This window comes from Cyprinodon variegatus, unplaced genomic scaffold (genome assembly GCF_000732505.1).
Source record: "Cyprinodon variegatus isolate N-32 unplaced genomic scaffold, C_variegatus-1.0 Scaffold857, whole genome shotgun sequence".
NCBI classification, from domain to species: Eukaryota; Metazoa; Chordata; class Actinopteri; order Cyprinodontiformes; family Cyprinodontidae; genus Cyprinodon; species Cyprinodon variegatus.
In genome coordinates, this window is record NW_015151310.1 from 277,376 (window position 1) to 289,218 (window position 11,843).

Genomic DNA, 11,843 nt, shown 5'->3' on the forward strand with positions numbered 1-11,843 from the left:
ATATATATATATATAAAATTACAATTAAATCAAAACACTACTTTTGTTTAATAGTGTTAATTTCTTTTAAGGGGTGAATAACACCTTAAGTCAGACCTGAATCTCTGTACAATCCTTCTATGCTTAATGGACTTCATCTGCACTACAAAAAGTCAGACATCTCCTCTCTGTGTGTCTCCTGTAGGACAGCATGCTCAGGCAGCGCCTTGCGAGAAGACTGAGCAGTGGTACAGGGAGAGAAGCAGAACCTAATTTTGGACTTTTTGTTAGTGTTGTAGACAGAAAATCAAAACAAAAAAACAAAAAAGCTGAAGTATAATTTCTCATGCAGTAATTTACTACAAAATAAACTGTAAACATCATTGATCAACTAAAAAACATGCTAAATGATAAATGCAAAAGCAACAGACGTGAGAAATGTGCTCCCATGTTCAGCCTGTTATGTGTGTCATAATTCTAGAGTGATTTACTCGCAACAGCATTGCTAAAGTCTGTTGATTTTAATTTATAATGTGTAACATGTCATGATCAATCTGTATGAGTCAGTCTCCTCTGTAGAGACACAACTTTTTTAAGAGTTGAGGAGTTTTCATCAAACAAACACAAAATTTAGAAAAAGAGCACAAGAAAAATGTTTTTTTTTTTTTTTTTAGCAGCACTTTATAGAGTGAATTTTTCTTTTTGACTAATAGATTATTTTCTAGATTAACTGAATTTCAAAGACATCACATGTGCAGTCCTGTTCTGATTATGCAGAGGATAAACATCTGGCTTTATACTGAAAACCCCTCTGACTTTTAGTGGCAGAGGAATGGAGAATACAATAAAAGGTTACCACCATAATAGCTGCAGACAACTCCAAGTGCAAAGCTTTCCTTGTATTTCTCACATCTTGCATAGAACCATCACTGTTGGCCTTACTGGTAGCAGGTTTAGTGATGCATTATCCAAATGTGGGTCACTTTCAACACAGCCCAGATAATGCAGAGGAACTAAACCAGAAAAAAAAAATCTAGTAAAGAAATAGATCTCTAGCAAAAATGTGCTACTCTAGATGAAAATAAGCTTAAGCTAGTCCATCTTACTGAGGTTTGGGGGTAGAAACCTGAAACATATCATATCACAAATGATAAACATACATATATTATTTTCCTTGCAGTCTGGGTGACACAAACAGCATTAATCTTAGAGAATGCAAAGATATTTTTTTCTGACCTTAGATGAGAATTATATACATATCCAACTTTCCTTGTGTGCATCTAATGCTTTAAACTACAGTAGATGCTAGTTTTCTTGTAGAATGATTCAACATCACATCTCAATAGAAAAATGAAGATGCTGCCTATGTAGAAACATGGATTTACACACATTTATCTACAAACAGTAGCTTTGGAAACTTTCTTTTTTTTTTAACTTTTATTTAACAAAATGTACTAATAAAACATTAGTGAGGTTCCCACTATTGCATTGAGTCTGTCAGTGTGTTCATGGTTATTGTCATACTTTCCCTCAAAAATGCACTAGGATTTGATATATTAAAAAGTTGCATTTGATAAAAGCAAAATTGGATTCCCACCCAATATTTTTTTTAATCATTAGTATTTTTTTCTTTTCAGTAGCTTCTTTATTATGTGACTGACAGAAACAAAATGCCAAGCCATTATGCTGGACTGGATAAATGATGCAGACTTGATCTTACTAAATTTAAATGCATTTACTTAAGAAGAAAGATTTAATTAAATTGTCCTTGATAATAAATATATAATTCATTGTCAGCCCCTAAGTGAACCACTGTGTGCGAGACAGCAGAGAGGATCTACCCAGGTAGAGCTGCTGACATAAGAATCAGATGCAGTAACTCCTTTTAAACCTGTAGGGCAGAATTCTCAACAGACGGTATTCGTACCCGTAGTGGTCCGTCAGTGGAGAAGGGAACATGAAAACATTTTATTTCTTAGGTAGTAAAATAAAATATAGCTGCTGTCTGTTTTGCTTTGTGAGGACCCAATTAAAAAGTTAAACAGGCTCATGCTGTTTTATTTTCTGATATACTCAGAATTTTATCATAGTTTTGTGCATAAAAAAAGAAAAAATCAATAACCAGGTCCATTAGACACATTAGGGTTAAGAAAAAACATTGCATGTCTGTATTATGAGAATCTTATTAAAGAATGGTCTGCATTTTTTCCACAGAGAATTAAATATTTATTGGGAGACGATTCTACAACTCAGTGACAGGATGTGAGATTTATGTATCTTTGGTTTGTTTAATATGAGCGACATGCAGGTCCTTTTTATTTATTTATATTTACAGTACACGAAGAACAGTTAATGTATTTATACTTATTTACAAATAAATGCTTATAAAGGGTTGAATAGGTCTTTAATGAAGCTTAATAAGCTGATACATAAGTCCAGTTTTGTTCTGAGAACTTGTGAAGTTTTTTTTAAAAATACACATTTTTCATAAATGTCGAAAATTATGGACAATTCTGAGCATCCTATTTAGGAGATTGCTGAAAAACAATCTTATATTCAGTCCAAGACTTCTCCAGATGCCTACAGTAATTAATATCTACAACATTTTATTTAATTTGAATGCTGCAATTAACATCTGCAACATTCTTAGGTGTTTTTAAGTTGCATTAAATATGATTTGAATTAGAATGTAGCCTATGAAGACAAGGTGAAAACAAGGGGCTAATTAAATTGAGAAAAGAAAAAGAAAATTTGGAAACTGCCTAAGAGTGCATGATATCTGCTGTGTTAAAAACATTTTTACAGTTTTAAATTATATTTTTGCTTTAAATATTTTCTTGCTGTAAAACCCAAAATAGGTTTTCCTGTCTTGTATTTTGGCAGATTCATATTTTGTGTTATCTATCTTTAATAGCCCACTGGCTGTGATCCAGAGCTCTAAAGAGAGATTGATACAAGGCTATAAAATAAATACTTGTAAGCTTTGATGTTTTAAATCAGTCACTAGTCAAACTCCTCCTCCTTGTCTGAGAGGCTGCATGGATCGCCAAATTTTCCTTTCCTTCCTCCTTCCATACAACCAAAAATCCAGGGATCACTGGAGGCCCAGTATGATGCCACGTCCCACCGACTGCAAAAAGCCACCATGGACAGGAATGAGATCAAAGTATGCCAAAGCATGAGAAGGCAGGATATATAAAACCTTTTCCTTCCCAAGCCTTATTCCCTCTTCTCCCTTTAGCCTTCTTGCACTGATGCATGCCAGAGGAAATGGCAAAGCAACAAAGCAGCTGGGGGAACATAGATGGATTTGCTCAAAATTAGGATGTCAGACTTACAATTAAGGCCATGGGGTTTTAAGCTGTGACAACAATGCAAGGATTGAAGGTCTGTTTATGCTAAATGATTGTAAGTGTGCAATCATAGACCACATTATTTGTTTTCAGGTTCTAAGTTAAGTTTTAAAAAAGATAAAAACCCTTTAAAGCAAAAAACAGTGGTATAATTTAAATAACCATCCAAAAAAACAATTTACATCTTGTCACATTACAAACATAAACTTCATTTTTTTATTATAACAATTGCATGCAATACATTAGATATGTAAAGTCAGGGGGAATTAAATATTTATATTTCAAAACCTAAAAAAAGATGGATTCACATCTGTTCCCATGATTTGATATTTATGCAAAATCCCCTTTTCAATTCAGCTAAGATGAAAAATATTTGAATTTCAGTTTCTTGCATCAGATCAGGAAAGCTGCTGTCTAAAAAGTGTTTTTACGCAGTCTAAAGAAGAGGATGCTGAAGGTTCTAGAGGACTTTTATGCACTTGGAGATACGACCCTTATATGGTATGGCTCTACCAGCTTTGCAGAAGTAAACAGTTATATTTGTGGACTTCCAAATCCTCTCAAAATAGCTTAAACCATATTTAATTGTAGACTTAGGAGGACCCCATTAATAATTTTATTCAATTCAAATAATATTGGCCATTCAATTTTATTATAGCTCTGGCTATGTTTAAGATGATCTAATCTTATCCTGCTGGAAGGTGAATCTCTGTCCCAGTTTCAGATCTTTTAAAAATATATTTTTCACTGCTTGCTTTTTTTTTTTCCATTTCTCTTCCCACCAACTATGACAACTCTCCCTGCCCCTGTTAAAGAAAGGACTCCTACAGCCTCCGCTCTGTTACGCTGTGTAGATGGTGCTTTTAAGGTAATGTGTAGTTGTAGTTTTCCTCCAGGTGTTTCCATGCAGCAACCTTTTCATGAACCTTGGTAGGTTTCTAACTTAATTTTTGATCCACTCTAGGAAATAAATGAGATGGCAGAAATAAAAAAAAATGCCATTGCCACTGAGTGAGGAAGAACATTTTGGATGGACCCTAAATTAAAGGGGGACCTTCATAGTGGAAGGACACTAAATGTTTGTATTTTACATTGCCCGACAAGTGCTAACACACAGTGAAAGTCGAAATGAGCTGCTAAAACTTGTGGGATGCAAAGCACAAAAACAAATGCAACAGAAACGCTGAAAACAAAAAATAAAGCAGCTAAAAAGAAAAAAAGACTGAAAGCAAAAACAAAATACAATCACAAAAAAATAAAATAAAATAGTAAAAACAGCTGCAAACTCTCTGTTAAAAAGTGCTTCGCACTACTATATGGTGTTGAGCATGGCACTTCCTCTCGCTGAACTGCAATTCACTGGATTGCTAATAGACTGTTGGTAGTTCATGGTGCTGTGAAGTCACCAGCCGCCATATTGGTACTCTCTAGTTAGACTGGTCGGAATGTAAATAATACGTGCACCACAGCATCAAACAACGCTGATTTTCTAACTTTCAGGGTGGCTTAAGACTTTTAAAACAAAGATAAGGTAATTACTTTGACACACACTTGCTGTTTTATTGCATCAGTAGACTACTGTAATTTATGATAAAAAATTGGCACATCACGTTGCATATTCAGTATGTCCATGAAGTATATAAATCATGTGATATAATGTTATTATTTAATTTTTATAATATTAATATTGTAACCTTAATAATATAATATAATTTTATTATATTATACAAATCCATCGCAACAAAATTTGTGTGTTAATGAAGCATGATAATATTGTAGTCAGATATTAAAACTATTACACACACACAAACACACACACTATCTAACAATGTGCCAAAAATGCTAAATTGATGATGTAAATGTAATATACATGTATTGATTACATTGTTATGGTAACCACATTACATTACAGGCATTTTTATGGCGGGACTCCATGAGAGTGGGGAGTACCAAGATGGCGGTATATGACTTCAGTATTTTCGGTCTATCATCAATCCAGTTAATAAATAAAGATCAGTGTTCCTTGTAGTATCAAACCTGACCCTCTGTACAAACAGGAATTTAAATCTCAACACAGGATTAAAAAAAAAGAAAGTTGGAAGAAGAAAGAGGTTTTTTATCTTTCATTGGCACGCACACAGTCTTACAGTATTCGAGCATAAAAGCACAGTTATGTATAGTAATAAAAGTAAGTCTCTCGTGCGCTATGGTTCGTTCTTTGTTCAACTCCATCTAGTGGTCTGTAGCACCTCAGGTTTAGAGCAAGTTTGCAACTGTATTTGTTTTTTTCATAATTTTCATTCTGTTATTGCAGCCTTTTGTTTATTTGTTTTTGTTGTTTTTTTGATGTTTGTGATTTCGGAATTTTTTGTTTGCAGTCTTTTTTTCCATTGCATTTGTTTTGTGTTTGCATGTTTCACTGTTTGCTGCATGTTTTCATCTGTTTGAAGCTCCTTTCAATGGTGTTTGCAGAGTTTTATTTTTTGCATTTTTATGTGCTCTGGAGTTTGGGTCACACATATTTGTGCAGCTTGCGTTTGTTTCACTGTTACCGGTGGTTTACATGAAGCCCACAGTAGTACAGTATTTAGTTGAATATTCCCAGTGTTACTTGTTAATCTTAAACTACATTGGTCTTTTTTTATTTGGCTTTTAATTTTTTGAATACACATCATTTAAGCATGGTGTCTCAAACTATATTTTAATTTTTTTTCTATGCATATGTCTGATATGATTTCAGACATATGCATAGTTCAATATCATATAACAATCCAAAAACATGAAGTCACATTATGAGCAGAAAAAAGACCAACATGAGTGACAGGGAGTGAAATGTTAGGCTGTCTGTACATAAGTTTTTTTATGATTGAGAGCAGCACTGGATTTTAAGAACCTTCCAATCAATACTGCTACTCCTCTACAGCCATCTAAATAGCAATTTTTTTGTCACTAAAACAGTGATTATGTTCAGGGCAGAACATTAAGAAAAAAGCCATGGTGGAAGTTTCTCATCAGCTTCAGGATTTGGGGGAGCAAAGCTCCTGAACCCAAATCTGTAGCATCTAAGTGAAGGAGGACTTTTTTGACCTCTAGACCAGTGTTTCCCAATCTTTTTTTACTTGTGTACCCCTTTGGGCAGTTTGTCTTACCATGAGTCCACCTCGCAATCAAAAGTATCTATTTTTGTCCAAAAGTTGAATGTATATTAAATTCTTAGACATTTTATTCTTTCCAACTCAAATAAGAAAAAAACATAAATATGTTGCCTGGAAACTAGTAATGAATCAAAATGAATACAAAATAAAATCATATTATGAATCAGCCTTTGTAAATGTGGAGCTCTTATGAGTAACGCCATTGTAATGATATGGACTTGATGAATTGCAACAAAATACTGGACAGTAATTATAGCCAGACTGACTACATTTATTTGACTTTCATTTCAACACTCATGACACTTGAGCTGGCTTTGATGAGCTCCAATAGCTCAGGTGTGGAAAAATAGCTGATACCAGGCAGTTCTCTACATTTAGTCTTTTTCTCTCATTGGTTTGAATGTATATCACAGCTGAAAGTAAACTCAAAGAAAATCTTTCTTTTAGGTCTAAAAAAAAAAGGTTGTTTTATTTTTAGAACTGAAAGTCAATCAAACATATTCCTGCAGCTCTAGACTGATGGCAAGGAAAACTGACAAAGTGTTGGTTGAGCCACTGCTTTCTGCAGAAATTATTGCTCACCACAAATTGCTTTGATCTTTCCTGACTGAAATGAAATTTTCCCTGAAAAGAAGCTTTATTGTATTTAGAAATCTTTGCTCTTCAGATCGTAAATAATTCAGAAAATACTGAAGGAAAATTTTAAGTTGAACTTTTAAAACTAGAAAGAAAATTGCCAGCAATATAATCTGTGTGTCATATAAGGATGATTGTATATGTATAGAGTGCAACAATTAAAAAGTAATGGCTAAAGCTTATTTTTCTGCAATATAAAACACTATCTCAAAAGTTACTGACAGACAAACTCATTACCAATGAATAGCAACATGCAGGTCTAAGTTTTAGGTGGTGTTCCATTAAATGAACACTTTGCAAGGATATGAGAGAAGCGAAGTGATTAAATTCACAGCACACTGTACAAGTGAGATCTGTTGAAGGAGCAGAAATGACAGCTTTCATTAAAGCTTTTGTGGTAGCAGACAGGACGCGCATGAGAAAAAAGCCTCTCCATAATCCATTTTATGGCCCTGTCAATAATATGTTGAGCTAAAGAAGGGCAAACTTTGTGAATTATTTATAAATCTGTCTTTCTGGTGTGGGCTTTAACATCATTAAAGTGACAGCACAAAAGCCCTTAGCAGTGTTTGATATTGTATTGCTGAAAGAGAAGAATAGTAGGGAAGCGGATGCAAGATGAATCTCGGGATCACACACTCATACAAAAAAAGAATGAATGGCAAAAACACAAAATAAAAGTATAAAGGAGGAGAAACTTCTTTACAAAACTCTTAGAATTTGATTTCACAATGCAGCCTATCCAATTGGTAATCTTTTAATAGATATAAAGACACTCCACATCCTTATCAGATGTGTTTTTTGAAATAAACATTGTGTATAAAAGAATTATACTCTACCCCAAGCATATTCACATCTTTAACTATTAACCTTTAAATGGCCAACACTTTATACAAGACAGTTTTCTGATGCCAAAGGTTTATAACTAAAGGACAAGTAAAAGACAGAAATAAGAACTATAATGAAAAAATGTGGCAAAGATTACATGTAGAACTAAGATTTTAATCTTAATTCTACATTAAACTAACTATTGCAGACAGCTGGAATATGCAAAAAAAAATAAAAAAAAAAAATCCTCATGACTTTAAAACTACTGTGTAGCAAAGAGTGTACCTTTTATTTGTGACTGGACCAGCATTCGTCTTCATGCAACTAACATTACGGCTTTGGACACCAACTGGACAGGAAGAGGTCCAATTCTGGAAGCTGCTTGCATTGATTTTTGCAGAAGCATCCTCGGTACAGAGACCCCATTCTGAGGCATTCCAATAAAATACAGGGCAAGGGTGGTCATTGCAGACTCTCCATTCCTCTAGTGCTGGGGCTGCTGGGCACACTTTGCCATCTGGACATTGGAATCATAGGACAAAGACATTACTCAGTAGCAATTTTAGAAGTGTAGTTTGATGTATTCTTCTTAGACAGAACCCACAGTTCTTTCTTGATTTAGCTCAAAATTACTAGCTGGAAATCATTAAGCTATTATATCTGCCATTTCTAACTCAATAGTTCTAAAGTCAAAAATTCCAACTAACAGCTAATAAACCTTTCGACTAATCACTTATATTTGACAAGGCTTTTGAGCAAAGGTGAGACATTTTCAAGAGCAAAAATGGAAATCCAGCTGCCAGTTAAAGATGTGCACTCCATGACGCCACACACTAAAATGTTTAAAACTGCTGTAATTTTGCACACACAAATCTCTTTGAACCTTACTTGAAGATTAGATGTACACATGCTTTGCACATAATAGAAAGTGTGCATGTCTTCTAATACGCACAAACCTTTTAAAGATCAGGCCCTTAGCATGTACTGTAGAAAACAAAATACAATTCAATATACGGTGAGTTGTCTGGAAAGGAACATTAGAAAGCATTTATGTTGTGGTTTGGTTTGGCAAAATAGACTCTTACAGTAAATCTTGGTTAATATGAACCAAAGTGGAGGCTTTGGTCAGTTTCTAATTCAACACAACTAACACACTTAGGAAGAATTACAAGAATCAGGGAAACATCCTTTTTTGTTATGCTGATGTTTTTCATAAGGTATCTGGGTCATTTGTATTTTTTTTCTTTTATGGCAACATTACTGCAAACTTTTTTAAGTCTTTAGATTTTTTTAGTAATATGTCTGATATTTGTTTACCAGAAATAATTTGTTCTACCTCTCAAATAACACTGATGCACAATATAACTATTGTTTTTTTTCTATATGCATACAGTATGAAACCCCGTTTGAAGTCGAGCAAACTGTGTAAGCTTATGGTAGAGATGCTTGTTTAGTTGAGCCATTTTTTGAGAGTTCGTGAACACTATATTAAGACACTTGAACCAGTTAAGTAAAAGCGTAGAGTAAAATTTATTTAGGTTTATTTTGAAATTACAAGAACATCAAGCATCCTACAAAGCATTAACTGATTATGAACTCTCTATTCTGTACCAAATCATTCTGCATTCAAATATGATGTCTGAAGTTAGTAATCAAATACCGTATACCAAGTTCTAGACAGTTCAAAAAATTTAACTAACAAATTTTTAGATAACATAAAGATAATGAACACCCAGAAATCTCAATAAACTAAAGTTTTTTAGTAAAGAACAATCAACAAAATGAAAAAAAAAATCTGATTTGAACTTAAAAGTAAAACATTCTCCTTACTTTAGAGGACAACCATGTAGCTGAGGTGACAATAATAACTATTAAATTAAAGAGTAACTAAGTTTGCAGTAATTTTAAATTTTAAACAGCTATTTGTTTTATTTTAAGTTTATTTGAAAAACAGTTATTACAAAATCGTATTCTATTCCAGAGGAATTTATAAAATGTATTTTTTTCACTTTTTCCATCATTATTATTATTTGCATTTTCACAAACTATTTAATTCCTTCCATTTGTTAAAATAAGCATAGTTTTTGTCCACCTCAGTAGTATTTAAAGTTCTGTTATATCTCAATGGAGATAAAAGTATCAAACACTTATTGTAAGAGATAAAGATGTTAGCTGTGATAAATGAAATACTTTGTCACTGAACTAAAACCAAGATAATACCTTTACTTTTGGATCTGCTTTGGATTCTACAGATGTTCTGCTAATTCAAACAATGCGCAGCACTCTCACAGCTTTCTCTGCCAGCTAACAGATAGCAGGAAATGTGGTTTAAGCTGCAAGATTCTTTCATCAGCTGTTATTGCTGATATGTGTTTAGTTACAGGGATTAATGGGCAACAGCCTCCTGCCAAGGCTTCCAATGCTGTCTGACTTGAAAACCTGAAGCATACAGAGCCACACTTGCCAGAGTAACAGTTCCTGATAAGGGATGGTTGGCTTAAACCTTACAAATGAAAAATGTCTGTTTAGGAATCTTAAATCTAGGGAACCAACCAGAAGGGTTGCAATACTGGTGAAACCACTCTGATAAAACCTAATGCCCAATCAATCGTTATCTACTATTTGCTGAGCTTAGTTTTCAGTGAGATCTTGGATTATTTTCGACATTTGTAATTACAAAACATTTTTCACATCTGTACTCTGATTCTTCATTCATGAATCTTATATATATATATATATATATATATATATATATATATATATATATATATATATTGTTTTCTTCTATACTACTATGAGTTCTTCTTAGTCCTTTATTTCAATTATAAGAATTCAGGAGAACTTAGGATGTATATCCCCATGCGCCTGAAGATGGAGAATGGATCACAGCTGTGGAAAATGTCCTTTGTGGTACCAGTGCTAACACCAATCATTGGGAGAACTTCTATGGCTACAAGAACATCTGATGGTGAAATCTGTTAAAGACCGTCCTCAGTCTTTTGTAAAGACGGTCTTTTGATTTCTCCTTTGCTTAGACTTGGACCTTTGAGTGACAAACTGAAGCTTTATATGGAGCTAGAAGGGTCTCAATATTAACAAACTCAAATACCCACTTATGCACAAGAAAAGATCCACACATAGACACAAGGATTCAAATAAACAAGATCCACAAAAGTACTTGTGATGTACAGTATATGCAATTTTATCTTGATTTACAAACTACCAGTGGTCTTTGAACTTCACTGCATTTGTGTGTGGATTTCTGAGACTCACCTGACATTACTAAATGCACAAATGCATTTTTAACAACCTATAATTTGCAACCAATTAGATAACTCCATTGTTCAGCTCCATTTCATAAACTTTAATTTTACCCTAACTCATTGCACATTTCATTCAACCTGTACAGTTTTATTGTCTCTGTTTTAAATGTAAATTATATTAGAGGAGTAACATAATGGAATGATATACGTGTTTTACACACAGGAAGAAGAATGATTTTAAGTAATCTGAGGGAATTTAATATTACTGTACCTTTTCCTGGAATGGCTAATACTGTGCGAGTGCGACTCTGCTTGCCCTCCGCAGTCTTTGTCGCACAGCTGTGTGAGCAGGGTGACCAAAAGGACCAAGAGCCTACCACACAGTCTGCACAACAGGGAACATCACAGGTCTCCTCAGTGGGTGGATGGACGTCTGCACAGTGGGTGTCAGGCACGTCGACTCCTAAACATGACATATTAACACATTTGTTCAAATTGTGACCTTACAATTAGATTGAGTTATCTCAGAAAATAAGCATTAATTTAATGAAAAGCATAGTAAGAGAAACATTTTAAAGTTTTTAGAGTTTTTCTAAATTCTAGATTGATAAGGCGGAATAGTTTTAACT

The 11,843-nt window shown here is 33.8% G+C and overlaps 1 protein-coding gene across 1 annotated transcript in view; it reads right to left on the reverse strand.

The window, feature by feature from the left end:
• Positions 1-11,843, reverse strand: part of thsd7b (thrombospondin type 1 domain containing 7B) — a gene marked incomplete at its 5' end in the record, with an annotated part of 157,412 nt that overhangs the window by 99,153 nt on the left and 46,416 nt on the right. Inside the window, 2 exons of the mRNA XM_015397359.1 lie at positions 8,237-8,468; positions 11,486-11,677. Of these exons, the coding sequence (XP_015252845.1) occupies positions 8,237-8,468; positions 11,486-11,677 (424 nt within the window). The remainder of the gene's footprint in view (positions 1-8,236; positions 8,469-11,485; positions 11,678-11,843) is intronic.